The sequence below is a fragment of the Lagopus muta genome, chromosome Z (assembly GCF_023343835.1).
Source record: "Lagopus muta isolate bLagMut1 chromosome Z, bLagMut1 primary, whole genome shotgun sequence".
NCBI classification, from domain to species: domain Eukaryota; kingdom Metazoa; phylum Chordata; class Aves; order Galliformes; family Phasianidae; genus Lagopus; species Lagopus muta.
The window spans coordinates 34953697-34969112 of NC_064472.1; the positions used below are offsets into that span (position 1 = coordinate 34953697).

General features: G+C 38.6%; 1 protein-coding gene across 6 annotated transcripts in view; it reads left to right on the forward strand.

Annotated features, from left to right (window-relative positions):
• The window catches only part of TJP2 (tight junction protein 2), a 65346-nt gene extending 50383 nt beyond the window's left edge, over window positions 1-14963 (forward strand). For all 6 annotated transcript variants that reach the window (XM_048931284.1, XM_048931281.1, XM_048931282.1 and 3 more), the window contains 13 exons: window positions 1284-1434; window positions 2757-2865; window positions 4470-4680; window positions 6320-6507; window positions 7391-7486; window positions 7593-7672; window positions 8688-8898; window positions 9250-9350; window positions 9723-9935; window positions 10322-10432; window positions 11604-11942; window positions 12371-12456; window positions 14053-14963. In XM_048931284.1, the coding sequence (XP_048787241.1) occupies window positions 1284-1434; window positions 2757-2865; window positions 4470-4680; window positions 6320-6507; window positions 7391-7486; window positions 7593-7672; window positions 8688-8898; window positions 9250-9350; window positions 9723-9935; window positions 10322-10432; window positions 11604-11942; window positions 12371-12456; window positions 14053-14221 (2065 nt within the window). In that variant the 3' untranslated portion in view covers window positions 14222-14963. The remainder of the gene's footprint in view (window positions 1-1283; window positions 1435-2756; window positions 2866-4469; window positions 4681-6319; window positions 6508-7390; window positions 7487-7592; window positions 7673-8687; window positions 8899-9249; window positions 9351-9722; window positions 9936-10321; window positions 10433-11603; window positions 11943-12370; window positions 12457-14052) is intronic.
• The last annotated feature ends 453 nt before the right edge of the window (window positions 14964-15416 follow it).

A 15416-nucleotide genomic window follows, 5' to 3' on the forward strand; every position in this document is an offset into this window, starting at 1 on the left:
AGCTACCTAATGACTACATGCAGTGCTTTGAGCACAGGTCCATTCTAGCTTATAGCTATGGAATGTATATAGTGTATTTTAAACTTCTTCACCATTTTGTACTTACAAAAGATAACACTCCCCTTTCCCTTATACTAAGATACTAAGAGAACATTCTCTATTTGGGAACAAGTCTGTTGGAAGCAAAGGCCAGCCATACAAGCTGAAAAATTCTATACAGAAGTTTGCATCTTTTCTTCAAACTCAAGCCTGCACAGTCCATATGTGCTCTGAATGACAGAAAAAATACCGCTTGCAAAATCTGTGGAGGTGGGGGGTTGGCAGTTTTATGTTGTTTTCTTTTTTTAATCTGGTACTGTTGTTGCCTTAAGAATTAAGATACAAAAGGTTGTAAACAGTATTGATAGGAAATCAGCATACATGTTCTCTTTGACTGTTCCCAAATACAAAAATTAAAGGAAGAGGAGCGCTAAGCTTGTAAAGGAAAGCCTAAATATTGTGCGTCTTGAAGTTTTTTTTCTCAAATTGATTCTCTTCTCAGATCTTCCCTGGAGTTGGACCTTGTTGTCACTGATGTACAAATTAATCAAGTGATTATTTTGATGAAGGGGAATTTATAATACAGGCTTAGGGTATTAGTGAGAAAGGCTGACAGATAAATACTGTCCTCTGTGTTGGAAGGTCATTCAGGCATACAGCTTTTCTGACAGGAAAAAAGCTGAACCTAATCCTGTAGCCTCTTCCCTTCTGAAATATAAAAGGTATGACAGATAACATAACAGTAAAATTTATTTTGAAGTATTTGTCAGTGAAAGTAAACAGAAGTTCCACGTGATCTAATAAATGTTGAACTGCAAAGAAACTGTCATTTGTTTGACAGTTCTTGGTTGCTTGGAGGAAAAAACTATGAGTGGGATTAGTCATTACTCAGGCTATTTTCATATAAAAAATTTAAAATAAAAAAAAAGCTGCTTATGTGACAGAAAGTCCAGGAGGTGGTGAGTATTCAGGACATCAGAAACCACGAATCTGTTTACTCTCTGTCATGTATGGGTATGTCACTTCGTCTCTTTTTCTAACTCAGTTTCTACTCTAAAAAATGTAAATTTTCTGCTTTCTTTCTTTGAAGCATTACATGGCTAAGTACAGCCTGTCTAGTGACAGAAAGGATATAAAAGTATTACTAACATGTTTTTCTAAGTTGCAGTTTTTTGCTCTTGACAGCCTGTTATTGTCATATGCTTAATATTCAGCTGTCCTTTTTCTGCCTGTACATCTTGTAGTCCTAATACGAAAATGGTGAGATTCAAGAAAGGGGACAGTGTGGGTCTACGGCTTGCTGGTGGAAATGATGTAGGGATATTTATTGCTGGAATTCAAGAAGGCACCTCAGCTGACCAGGAAGGACTTCAGGAAGGAGATCAGATTCTCAAGGTATGAGTTTGTGTCCCTGAAATTCAGGCTTTTATAATTTTTATTTTCTTCTTAGTGGAAATATAGAATAAGTCATGTTCTCAGAAAGTCCAATTTTTGCTTGATGTGTCACTGTGTGATGGAGGGACCTTACTGTAATCAGCTTATGAAGAGCTCAAATTATGCATCAAGTTGTATAAAATTCTGTGGAAAGAATATATAGGGAAAAGATTAAGTTTAAAAAATGCCTCAAGATGGAAGAGAATAAATTTTCCATATATTGTTTCCTCCTAGTCTTGGAGAGAGGGAAAAAAAATGGAGACAGTATATTTTTCTTTTTTTCATTTTTCTTCAACTTATTTGAATGACACCAACTGGCTTTCCAGGGTTCTGAATTATTTCTTCTATGATATTTTGTGCTTTTTCTTTTTTTTTTTTAATTCAATTTTGGGAGCCTAATTTTCAAGGCCTTTTGGAGACTATTCAAGTCGTAGCAGAAATTGAAATTATCTAGCAATGAACAACCAGAACCTTATTATTTTGGAAAGGCTACAGTGAATGGCTAGATTAAAATATCCATATTGACCTAATAAATAACTGTAGGGGAAAAAAAAAAAGGCAGATAATATATAAGACAGGACTAGGGAAGTAATCCTGCCCCTGTACTCAGCATTGGTGAGGCCTCACCTCGAGTACTGTGTTCAGTTTTGGGCACCTCAGTACAGAAAGGACACTGAGGTGCTGGAGCAGGTCCAGAGAAGGGCTACAAGGCTTGTTTAGGGCTTGGAGAATGTGCCCTATGAGGAGAGACTGAAGGAACTGGGGTTGTTTAGTAGGGGGAAAAGGAGGCTGAGGGGAGACCTTATTGTTCTCTTCTAAGATCTGAGAAGTGCTTACAGTGAGAGCAGGTTTGGTCTCTTCTCACTGGTGACAGGTGACAGGATGAGGGCAAATGGCCTCAAGTTGTGCCAGGGTAAGTTTAGGTTTTACATTAAGAAACACTTCTTTACGGAAAGGGTTGTTAAGCACTGGAATAGGGAGGTGGTTGAGTCACCATCCCTGAATATGTTTAAAAACTGATGTGGAGCTCAGGGACATGATTTACAGGAGAGTTGTTAGAGTTAGGGTAGTATGGTTAGGTTGTGGTTGGACTTGATGATCTTTAAGGCCTTTCCCAACCTGACCAATTCTATGATTCTATGGTGATATATACATGATGATATATATATATTAAAAAATTATATATATATATATATATTTTTTTTTAAGTTAAACAAAAAGCTTTGGATATTCTTTTTAATTGTAGTTTTTCTCTGGTGTTATTTTTATTTTTTGATATGTAGGTAAACTCTCAAGATTTCAGAGGCATTGTTCGGGAGGATGCTGTTTTATACCTATTAGAAATTCCCAAAGGTGATACAGTGACAATTTTGGCTCAAAGCAAATATGAAGGTGGGTGCTTTTAACAAAATGTATGTATCTATGAAGCTTTTGGAGGTTTTACAAGGATGCTATGATCTATTTTGCCAGTGAAACTACAGATAACTTCTCTCTTGCTTATTCTTGACAGCATTTTACTTACCTTTTCAGTAGCATACAAGACAGCTGTCTTCCATACCACAGAAATCATAGAGATACCTGTGTGATATGTCTATCAGAACATTTAATCACCATTTGCATTATTAGCTAATAGCATCTTTTCTTAATCTTGGTAGCATACTGCTTGTTCCTTCTGCTTTTCTTCGTGTAGCAGCTGGCCTGAGATCTGGTGTTTACATTCCTTTTCAGCTTTTCAGCTGTGCCTTGGCAGTCATAAGGTATTCACAGTCACCCAGCAGAAAGTGTGCAACTGATGAGCAGTTAAGGAGCAAGCCTTTTGCTTTTTGAGGGTGCAAGTTCATGCTTCCCTTTTGCTATAATAGCTATATATATACGAATATAGAGCATTATTGATAATTATAGGTGCAGGGTATTGTTTGTGGATGCTGTTCTTTTGTGTATTTTTGAGTGGACTGGAAGAATTGATTGGAGTTAAATCCATCTGGTGATTGATCAATGGTGGTGTTCCTCGGTGGTCAGTAGTGGAGTTGGCTTTTTTTTATTATCCTTATTGATTATCTGGATGAGGGAATTGACTGCAGCCTCCGTAAGTTTGCAGATAACACCACGTTTGAAAGACAGTGTGCCTTAGGAATGCACTACAGCAGAATCTGGACAGGCTGAATTGGTGGGTTGAGGCCAAGTGTATGAGCTTTAAGTAGACCAAGTTCTGGGTCCTGCATTTTGTCCACATAACCCCATGCACTGCTACATTCTTGGGGCAGAGTGGCTGGAAAGCTGCGCAAAGGGAAAGGACCTGAGGGTGTTAGCTGACAGCTGGCTGAACACGAGCAAGAAGAGTGCCCAGGTGGCCAAGGCAGCCAATGGCATCCTGGCTTGTATCACAAATAGTGTAGTCAAGAAGAGCAGGGAGGTGAGCTTTACCATGTACTCAGCTCTGGTGAAGCCACACCTTGAGTACTGTGTTCAGTTTTGGACCCCTCACTACAAGAAAGACATGGAAGCCCAGGACCGTGTCCAGAAATGGGCAACAAAGCTGGTGAGGGGTCTGGAGCACAAGTCTTATGAGGAGCAGCTGAGGGAACTGGGATTGTACTGGAGAAGAGGAGGCTCAAAGAAGATTTTATCACTCTCTGCAGCTTACTCCTTGTAAAAAGATTGTGGTGAGATGGTGTTGGCCTCTTCTCCTGTGTAAATAGCAGTAGGTCAAGAGGTAATGGCCACAAGTTCTTCTAGGGAAGGTTCAGATTGAATATTAGAAAAGAATTATTCTTAGAATAGTGAGGAATATTTGAACAGGGAGTAGTAGACATAGTAGCAGTGAGGGACATGGTTTTGTGGGCATGATGGTGATGGGCTGATGGTTGGAGTGGGTAGTGTTCTTAGTCTTTTCCAGCTTGATTATATGTTTCTAATTTTAAACTCTTATCTGAAATGACAGTTTGATCTTTCTTTCAAATGTAAAAATCATAAACTAAATGGAATTCCTTCTTTAGTATACAGAGACATCATGGCCTGTGGCAGAGGAGATTCATTCTTCATCAGAAGCCACTTTGAGTGTGAGAAAGAGTCGCCACAGAGCTTAGCCTTCACCAGAGGGGAGATCTTTAGAGTAGTTGATACACTGTATGATGGCAAACTGGGAAACTGGCTGGCTGTGAGAATTGGAAATGAACTTGAAAAGGGCCTCATTCCAAATAGGAGCAGGTAAGCTGACAATGAGTTGTCCTACTCATTGTTAAAAAAGATGTTTCTCTTTTCTTAGAAAAGATTTTTGCTTCCTATGCCATACTTTTCTTCTTTGTTGTTTTATTTTTTTTTTTCCTATCTTCCGTAAAAGAATGATGAAATTGTTCTGTCTTTACTTTCACAACAGTTGTTCCTTCAAAACTCTAGATTTTACACCATGGTGTCATGTGAGAAGATGGTGGGAGAAAGGATAGTTTTATGTACACACTGAGCTGGGCTTTTGCAACACAGCCCTAGAGCTCATGATTCAGTAATCACCCAAGCATTGACCATTAGCTCCTTCAATTCCTGTTGCACAAAATAGGTAGAACATTCCTTTTTTGCTTGAGAATATTTAAAAAAAAACAAGCAAAGAACCAAAACCCAGCAAGATCTCACTACTGCATGTGCAAGGATACTCTAATGATTTATCTCTTCTACTGCAAAACTCTTTGTAAATTCTTGCAGAAAACACTTCAAGAATTTATTCCAAGCTAGTATTTCTTGGTAGCATTAGTAGCCATTTTTGCATGAACTGTGGAGTTAAACCACAGCAATGATTTTTATTTATTTATATACTGAGAGGGGACCTGATCCAGGTCTATAAATATCTAAGGTGTGGGGGACAGAATGGTGAGGCCGGACTCTTTTCAGTGGTGAATGGAGACAGGACAAGGGGAAACAGCCGGAAACTGCAGCATAGGAAGTTCCACACAAATGTGCAAAGGAACTTCTTTACAGTGAGGTGACGGAGCACTGGAACAGGCTGCCCAGGGAGGTGGTGGAGTCTCCTTCTCTGGAGATGTTCAAGACCTGCCTGGATGCCTACCTGTGCGACCTGCTGTAGGGAACCTGCTTTGGCAGGGGGGTTGGACTCGATGATCTCTGGAGGTCCCTTCCAACCCCTACAATTCTGTGATTTATTTATTTATTTTATTTATTTATTTATTTATTTATTTATTTTTGTTATTTTGCTTATATCACACTGTTCCAGTAAAAGGTAAGGTGAGGTAAAAGTAAGCGTCCATAAATTGTGCACTGAATAAGAGAATTAAAATCCATCTGCAAAAACAGTAAGGATGTTTTTTTCAAACTCTGGCCTTTAAGTCCTTTAAGGTAGTCATGATTTCATAATGGGGAGAAAAAGAAAAAATGTTCTGAGTTGCATTGTACAGAAATTCCTGAAATACAGTCATACATGGTTCCCCTGCCTCTTTCCTGGTTAGTACATTCTGTTCTCTCTGGTAATTAATCTGTCCAAACCAGCCTTTATTTCTATACTGCAGTGACGTAACTTAAAAGCTCTAATAAAGAAGAGAATAATGGCTGTAATTATTTAGGCCATCGTGATCTTTCTTCACAATCCTGTGCAGTTGCATTCTTTTATTTATGCCAGTGTGAGTTATCAGTTTAAAACTTGTGGGCTAATCCAGCTGTTTTGCGGCTTTGGCTGAAGCTAAGTTTGCCCCAAGGCAGAAAACTTATATTTCTACCTTTTCAACTTCCCATTCGTGGCTGCCTAGCTGTCAAACTGCCGATTGCAAATTCAAAATGCATAGGGCCTTCTGCCCATTTTTGACTAGTTGCATACAAATAAGCACTATGCTTTCTCTGTCAGAGCCGAGCAGATGGCCAGTGTTCAAAATGCCCAAAAAGATGGCCCTAGTGACAGGGCAGACTTCTGGAGAACACGCGGCCAGCGATCTGGAGTGAAGAAAAATTTGAGGAAGAGTCGTGAAGATCTGACAGCTATTGTATCAGTGGGCACAAAATTCCCAGCTTATGAACGAGTTCAGTTGCGTGAAGGTAAGTGAGACCACTGTAGCCAGCTGTCCATTTATTGATGGCTCTTTTGGTGTCCAACTGATTGTTCAGCTAAATCAGTGATTTGGAACAACTTTGCTTAAGTGTTAAATGTGAATAACAGAAAAAGATAATGTTTTTTATCAGAATGCAAACTAACAACTTTAAAAAGAAAGCCTTCTGTCTTTTCTAAACTGCTGTTGTTCTCACTTGTCTCTAAATTACACATGCCAATTTCAGATTTCAAAATGAAGAAAAAAAGAAACAAGTAGAACTTTTTCTTTGTTTCCTCAACTTCTCTGTGGCTTGCTTGGAAAGTACAATTCATGTGACTGAGATGATTTACCATTTCTAATGTGCTCACAAGCACCATTCAACAGTATCTTGAGAGCAAGTAAAACCTAAGTATATTCAGTAGTTTACTGAAACAAATTTGGAGTTGATATGCTCTGTCTCTGTGACTCCAAATTAGCTGTTAAAAAAATAAGCTATATTGCTCATTATGTTCGCTGATGTTTCCTGGACATTTGCACACAATAATATTGTGGGGAAAAGAAAAAAAGAAAAAAAAAACAATAAAGAAAAAAAACTGTAAAATGTATTTTGAAGGAACTCACCAATGAAGACTGAGAAATACACGCTCAAGGGTCATGTTATTTTGTAGATGGAAAGACTGCTGAAGATACATCATGAATTTTCAGAATGTAGAATCTTCTCAACCCATTATCATTATGAGGAATAAGAAAATTAAACTGAAACACTTTTATGCTTTCTCAGCTGATGAAGTTTTCTTCGAGTTGTAAATGAGGATATTTGGTACTACTTCACATGAGTATGTAAAAGTAATCTTACTGAGCTTACCTTTTCTCCTACTATATTTTTGCAGCTGGTTTTAAGAGACCTGTTGTGATATTTGGCCCTATTGCAGATGTTGCTATGGAGAAGTTGTCAAATGACTTGCCTCACCTATACCAGACTGCAAGTAAGTTGTCCTTCTAGCTTCCTTATCATCTTCAGCTGAAAAAATTGGTAACTTGATCTCATACGTTTCCATCTACTATAGGTGAGATAAAATGTTTTCTTTGCAGAGACAGAACCCAGAGATGCAGGTTCAGAGAAGGCAACTGGGGTAGTACGCTTGAACACTGTGAGGCAAATCATTGAGCAGGTAGAGTATATTTTTCTATGAGAATTACTTACTCTTAAAGGCATATTATTCAGTTTGTTTGCTCTTAAAACTTGGGAGTTCTCCCATCTTCACTGAATCTATTTCTGTGATGATCAGACTTGTCTGATCATAGCGATGTTTTGAAATGTATTTAAAATCAACTTGTGTAATTTAGATAGCTGTTTTCTAAATGAGAGTGCGAACCTGACAATAAAAATTAAATTCCGCAATATTATCCATTCTGAATTGAAGCAGAGGGGCATCTACATTGTACAGTTTGCTTCCTGAATTTGCCAGTGTAGTTTTTCTGCCATGCGGTGCTCTACACATTGCAATTGCCTTCAGAAATCTAGTATTTTAGTTTGCTTCAAAGTTTCCCTTTGAACTGACTAGGAAGGGATTGTGATAGCTGTGATATCTACTGAGACTGGACAGGCACTTTTTATAATACTCTTTGGGGATAAAGTAAATAGGTTGCAATCAAAGCACCTAAAAAAGTAGGCTGAATAATGCATTCTGTTGCTTATTACCCCAAGATCAATAAAGGCAGTGCCAGAGCAGTTAAAATGTGACACACAAGGCTATTCAGAGCTCAGGCCCCATTGCAGCACACATCCCATTCATCTTAAAACTAGAGGTAATTAAAGGAAAAAAGACTTTCCACAGCTAATAAGTGTAGATAAAAGTCCACAGTTAACACCCAGAATAATTGGGTTAGTGGAAGCTGTGGTATGCACAGGTAGAGAGAAAAACCAGTTAAATTCAGTAGAATGAGTGTATTTAACTTAATGTGAGTTAGTTAATTAGCATAAGAATGTGGATACAGTTGGGCAAAACTGTTTAGAAAAATGGAGATGAAGAGAAAACATTGCCTGCTGTGGCTTCTTAATGTAAAATAACTGTAGAGAAAAAAATCCAACAAGTTGGGCATCCTAAGTTTCCTGGGATAAGATGTTCCAAACCCTGCCCCTTAGTCTGTACAGGCAGAACATTAATTGTGTTTTCTTGTTAACAGGATAAACATGCTCTCTTGGATGTGACTCCTAAAGCAGTGGATCTGCTAAATTACACCCAGTGGTTTCCCATTGTAATCTTCTTTAATCCAGACAGTAAGCAGGGTGTGAAAACAATGAGGCAAAGGCTGTGTTCCACATCTAACAAGAGCTCAAGGAAGCTTTATGAGCAAGCAAGCAAGCTGAAGAAAACTTGCTCCCACCTCTTTACAGGTAAACAAGAATATGTGTCAAACCAGTTTATCAGTAGATATAACTGTGTCTTCAGACATCCACTTACTGCTCTGCGTATTAAGTCAATATGCAGACTGGAACTAGGACTGTGAAAGTATGGTCATGAGCAATCTCTTCTTTGACTTCCTCTCAAAATTCCTTGTTTTGCCAAGTTACAATTCAAAAGGATCTGAGAATCAGCATGCTGTCTTTCCAAGGCAATAAGCATATGAGTTAATAATCTTACGATATGGACAAACAAAAATAATACATGTTTGTGATTTAAATGAAAAGTCTGTTTAACATTCTCACGTAAATGTGTATAAATACTTTCTCCTTAATTTTGTATAGCCACCATCAATTTGAATTCAGCTAATGATAGCTGGTATGGTAGTCTGAAGGATACAATTCAGCAACAGCAAGGTGAAGCAGTTTGGGTGTCAGAAGGAAAGGTAAGCAGTCAGTCCATGCTAATCTATACAGATGTCTCAAGATTGCCTCTTGCCAGGGAAAATGTTCAAATTTTTGTTAGCTCATGCTGGATATATTAGACAAGTAGTCAGTTGATGTCTGCCTTGGTAACAAAAAATTACCTGTTCTTCTATTATGCTTTGGAACTTTGATCACTGATGCTGTGGCTAAGAAACAGTGATGAGGAAGAAAAAACTTCACAGGATTTTCCTTTATGATTCTTCATTAGAATTTCTTTTGATTCTGCAGAGTCAAATTCTTAAGTAGTTGTTAGCATGATGTCATGACCTATCTAAGCTCTAATTCTTATTTCTTTAGTCTTTATTCCTTAATTCTTAATAACTTTTCTGCAGGTAGATGGCATGGAAGATGATGCAGATGATCGTATGTCTTACCTTACTGCCATGGGTGCAGACTATTTGAGTTGTGACAGTCGGTTGATCAGTGACTTAGAAGATACAGATGGAGAGGGAGGTGCATACACTGATAATGAACTTGATGAACCTTCGGATGAACCAAGAATTTCATCTGTTGGCCGGTCCTCTGAACCCGTACATCATGAGGAGGTGAGATGCCTGGATTTTCAATAAGACTGTGCTTTCAACTTTATGAAAGAAAGCCTTGTTTATGTGGTGTAGAAATAAAGAAAAATATTCTCTTGTACTTTCTTTAAGGTGCAGCATTATGTTACTTATGACAGTGTTTCAGAAGTATCTTCTGTATGGCAAAAGTAATTAGAAAAAAAAGTCTGCTGCTCTGCTTAATTCTGTAGGTTACTGCTGATGCCTCATCACCTTGAACTTGACAGTTATATCTGCAGTGATTATGATCAGATTCCTGACAGTCTCTAACTTTTGGTTATTCTTCCAAAAATAGTAAACACGAGAGAGACCAAAAATGGTTGAATTACTGGATATTGCAGGTTTTTTTAATCTCTTATGTTCTTTCACAGAATATAAAGAAATTTAGCTTGGAACAAAGAACTCCACTGAGGAAAGCTGGTAGCAGAGAGATCCTTAGAGAACCTAGTCCACCTCCAGCATTCAAGCCTGAACCACCTAAGGTAAACTTGTAGAAACAGAATACAAAGTTCCTCTTTCAGGAGAACTTTTCAGAGTGGCAAGTTAAGAAAAGCCACAGGAATGATCAGAGACAAAGAAAAAACAAGGAAAGTGTGGAGAGAAAATGAATTTGGAGTTGCAAAGCCCATTGGAAAGAAAAGCGATTATAGCTGTCTTTAAATTTGTAAGATCTCTGTATGGAGAAAGAAATGATACTGCTTTTTGTGTCTGCTAATTAATTGAAAGTCACTTTTTGAAAGCAGCAAGAACAAATCTAAGCTAATCATCAAGAAAAGTGTATCTGATTAGCCAATGTTGTGAAATGCAAAAGCAGAATCTACCACCTCTGTCACCAGTTTCCATTACTAGAAATTGTTGTTAATTAGCTAGTCAAACCTTGCTCAGGAATGAAACAGGAAAAAAAAAATGTGATGTTTGGAAACCAAATTCTACTATTGCAATTTCTGATTTCCACTGATCTTAGAGTCTTTTCTGCATGAGACTGAGTGCCCTCACAGTCTTAGAATCATAGAATCATAGAATCACCAAGGTTGGAAAAGACCTAAAAGATCATCCAGTCCAACCGTTCACCTATTCCCAATAGCTCCCACTAAACCATGTCCCTCAACACAACATCCAGTCTTTCCTTGAACACCCCCAGGCTCGGTGACTCCACCACCTCCCTGGGCAGTCCATTCCAGTGCCTGACCACCCTTTCTTCATTCCATGTTCAAATATATTCCAAATACACTTTAGCAATGGAGGTAGGGCCGAGTAGAATGCAAACAATGAAAATAATGGTGGAAAAGAAAATAGGCACGGTGCTGTGCACTTCTAAACTCCAGCTAATAGTATTTTGTATTAGGTAGAGTGGACAAATCATCTACGTATTCAGTATCCTGTGTTCTTCCTTGGAATGTCTTGTAGTTATGGTAATCTTCAAAGATTTGTACTCATAAATCTAAATGTACTACTCTTCTGTTGGTTGATGTGTAGCATATATGGGTGTATGGCTACCCAAATTATCCAAATGTTCAAGTACGTTCAAAATTTTCTTTGAATAAAGAGTGACATTACTAAATACAAAGGCAACATGATTAACTTCAGATTAAAACCTTCATTCCAGATAATAATATGAAATTGCTATTGTAATCGTATTATTATTATTTCTAGGGGAAGTTACAAAACAGAGAGGATCTATATGACTTCCCTAAGAACTATGACTCCAAACCAAGTAATATCCATGTGAGCAGTGAGACTTCAACTGTAGCAGCCAAAGCAGCACCACCACCTGTTTCTGTGAAACCTACTTTTGGGCGTCCCATCCTGAGAAATACTCAGCCAGCAGTCCCAAGTGCAGAAGAAGAAGAGGAAGGAAAGTTGGAAGAGGAAGGGAGTGAACAAGAAAATACTCCAAAATCTGTACTGAGAAAAGTAAAAATATTTGAGGAGATGGATCATAAGGCGAGGATGCAAAGAATGCAAGAGCTACAGGAGGCCCAGAATGCCAGGGTATGAAGAAATGCTTTCTCCCCTTGTTGTGCTTTCTGCATACGGAACAGCCTGCATCCTGAAAGTGAAAACCATGTACTTACATTGTGCTGATTCTGGAGGGGGAAAGTGTGGTAAATTACACAAAGGGGAATACCATTGTATAGATCTGCATGTAAAAAGAGAATATAATTTTTGACTTCTTATTTTAGTTGCAGAAAGCAGTATTTTAAAAATCCTTCTGTTCTTGCAATCCCTCATTTCTGCATGTACTTTTAATCAGTACTCTAGCAAAAGATCTTGCAACTGCAGGAATATAAATACGATAATTAATCAGTTTGTGCTTTAATTGTTTCAGATGTAGCTGTGACATGCTATGTCTATTATCTAGGGTTCCCTCATGGATAGACTTCAAATGAACAGTTATTTTCTCCAATTTTATTTTAAAGATTGAAATAGCCCAGAAGCACCCAGATATTTATGCTGTCCCCATCAAAACACAGAAGTCAGATCAGAACTGGCCCCAACCCATGAGGTAAGGCATATCCAATTTAAAATATTCTGTCTTGAATGTGTAGTTCAGTGTCAAGAGGATACAATCCTACCTCAGTAATTGCTCTCTTGTGATTCCTTGAAAATTAATGATGAGGCAAGACTTCAGTTAACCCCTCTTGTTTTTCATGACTTTTCTTTTAGTACACTCACAGTATTTTAGTTAGCTAGGAAGAAACAACTGTGCATGTTTACTGAGAGACTTGCACAGTCAGTTTTTAGTTCCAGTTACTATTAATCTAACTCAGATGCTTTTCTGCATTCATGTCCTTTGAAATCCATTCCCTCTGTGTTAGACATTTAGTTACCTTAGCCTAACCTAATGAATAACTGCAGTTTTAATTACTCAGGTGCTTTGTCAGTTGCAGATGTTTTGCCTGAGTAGGGTAACCAAGAATGAAACTTTGCTGAGGTTACCCATCAGGGCACAGCTGAGGAGAGAACATTTTTTCAATTTAACTAGTCTCATGAAATTGTTAGACTCTTTCATTAAAGTTCAGTGATTTTTCAATTGTAAGAGCACTGTGTCAGCTTAAACATCCACAATACATAGACATAAACACTGTTGTTTTGTGCTCTACAGAACTCTGAGATTTTCTTGTTTCTTACTTGTAGCCAGTAGAAATGGGACTTCTTTCTAAAGAGTCAAATCCTTTGATGTCACTGTATATAATATAAAATGTAGAAATGTACTGAAATGCAGAAAACAGAATTTTAATTTCAGGTTTTCTTGGTAGGTTAAAAACTTTTATGTTTAGATGCTTTTTGGAAAGCAGCCAAAAACATAATTTTTAACCACGTATGCTGAGTATTTACCTACTTCCAGCAATCAGTGGTGTTAGCATTTTAGAGGAATGGTAACGGCTGCCCTGGAAAGGGGCACAGTGGCAGCATGGAAAGAGGGTGACACCTTATTTGTGTACAGAGTGGGGCTGCGAAAATCACGTGTTTTGGCACCGGTGCCTTTGGCAGACTGCATTTACATATGTCTGCTTGGTGTCGCATTGAACGGGCAGCACCAAAGTGTACAAAAAGGAAATACATGCTTTTTTAGGGATGGGAGCCATCGTAAGAGCCTTGAATGAAGGCTGTGAGTCTAAGAAATATCACACCTCAGACCTGGAGGCAGCAGACCAGAGGTGCAAGGAAAGGAAGCGGGCACACAAAGAATGGTGCAGAAATGAATGGTGCAAGACAGTTTGAGGAAGACATCTCTCAGTTGTGGTACCAGCAATAGCATGGAGACCTCTGTGCTCGGGGAGTGAAGAGCAGCAGAGCTCTTGGTCATGTGAGGTCAGGTGCAGAGTAGTCAATACTTTAAAATTTGGCATTCCTCCAGGCTGAACAAGATGTGTTGAGTGGAGCAAATCTAAGCATGAAGCTCCAGCGTGCTGCAAATGAGATGCCTCTGTGTTGACAGTCCTACTGTGGCCGTGCAAATGTTGATGGTGGTAAAACGGGCTAGATCTCTGTGGCTCTCTGTGCTGTGTGTGACCATGAGGTCAATAAGGTATTATTATTTTCAGGTTCCCAGAATGGAAGTAAACATTACCTTTCTTTCCTTCTGTCTGACTGCTAGCTGCCGCGCTCCAGAACCCCAGAAACCTCCTACCAGGCCTTACCTGGAGGATCATGGCAGCTGTGGCAGTGATGGAGACGAGGAGGAAGAGTACCGTCGGCAGCTCTCAGACCACTCTAAGAAAGGTTATTATGGACAGCCATCCAGATACAGAGACACAGAACTGTAGGCTTGCTGGTCCATGCAAGCAGAATGCTGTTTGGAGGTTCTCTTCCTTGCCAGCCAAAGTGGAGCACAATTAGTCTTGCGAAGCTGTATTTTTTGTTGGGGATAATTAGTAGGTGTGCTACACAACTTAGACATATCCATAGGCTGAAACTGGAAGACTTTGTTTTTTGGGGATATACTATTTTGTTAGCATCTAAGAAGAGAAATCACTGTCGCCTGAACGCTGTTGCCTGTCTTGAGAGGACCAAATCCTGTTTTAAAATCTGTGTTAATTGTTGGTATTTTCATACTTTAACATGAAAACTCTTTTTCCCTTTTATTAACGCTGCCAATTTGGGCTGTTCTATGAAAATATGATCTAGGAGATAAACTTCTCGATGCTACAGAATTAAAAGTATTTAAAAATAGTAAGTGCCTTTAACACGAACCATTTCTAATTGTTTGGACATCTGATATGTGTGTAAAGCCATAACACACTAATGGGGGGTGGACTCTTTTGCCTAACTTTTTTATCAGCTTCATTGCAAGAATTTACCTTGCATGTTGTTTTTCAGAGTTCATATAAGCACATACGATATTTCAAAAGTACTGACTGTACATAACTGACTGTGCAGCTAGCCAGGTTGGCTGGAAAAGACCAGGTTGTGCTAAAACAGAAAAAAAAAATGGTGTAGAAATTCAGTCATGTATCGAAATTTCCACAGCCACAAATAATAAATGATAGATTCTAGACAAATGTTTCATTTCCCTCTTTTTTTTCTTCTGAGCAGCGTTAGACTACCAGAGCTTGACTTCCATGAATGTACTTACAGCAGTACGTTGTTGCAGGCCTCATCTCCTACTCTTCAGTAAGCTGAAGATGCTTTCATCTTCAAAACAGCGATGCTTTCATCACTGTTACTGTTATCTTAGCAGTGTTTTGAAGCTTCATATTTTTTCGTATTTGTTCTCCTTTAAAAGAAAACCAACACAGAACTACGGACCTCCTGTAGGACACTTACACTTAGTATATTGCCTTCTGCCTTTTCTTGCCAAAGTGAAGGTATTCCTCAGATGAGAAAACATGGGCTGCTCACCTTTGTTTACTTTCATTAAGCTGCTTTACTCAGGTAGAGAATTTGTTGTCATCAAAACATTTCTGGCTCCAGCTGTATGTTCTTCTAAACTTCTGTGCCGCAACTCTGTCTTTGCAGTGG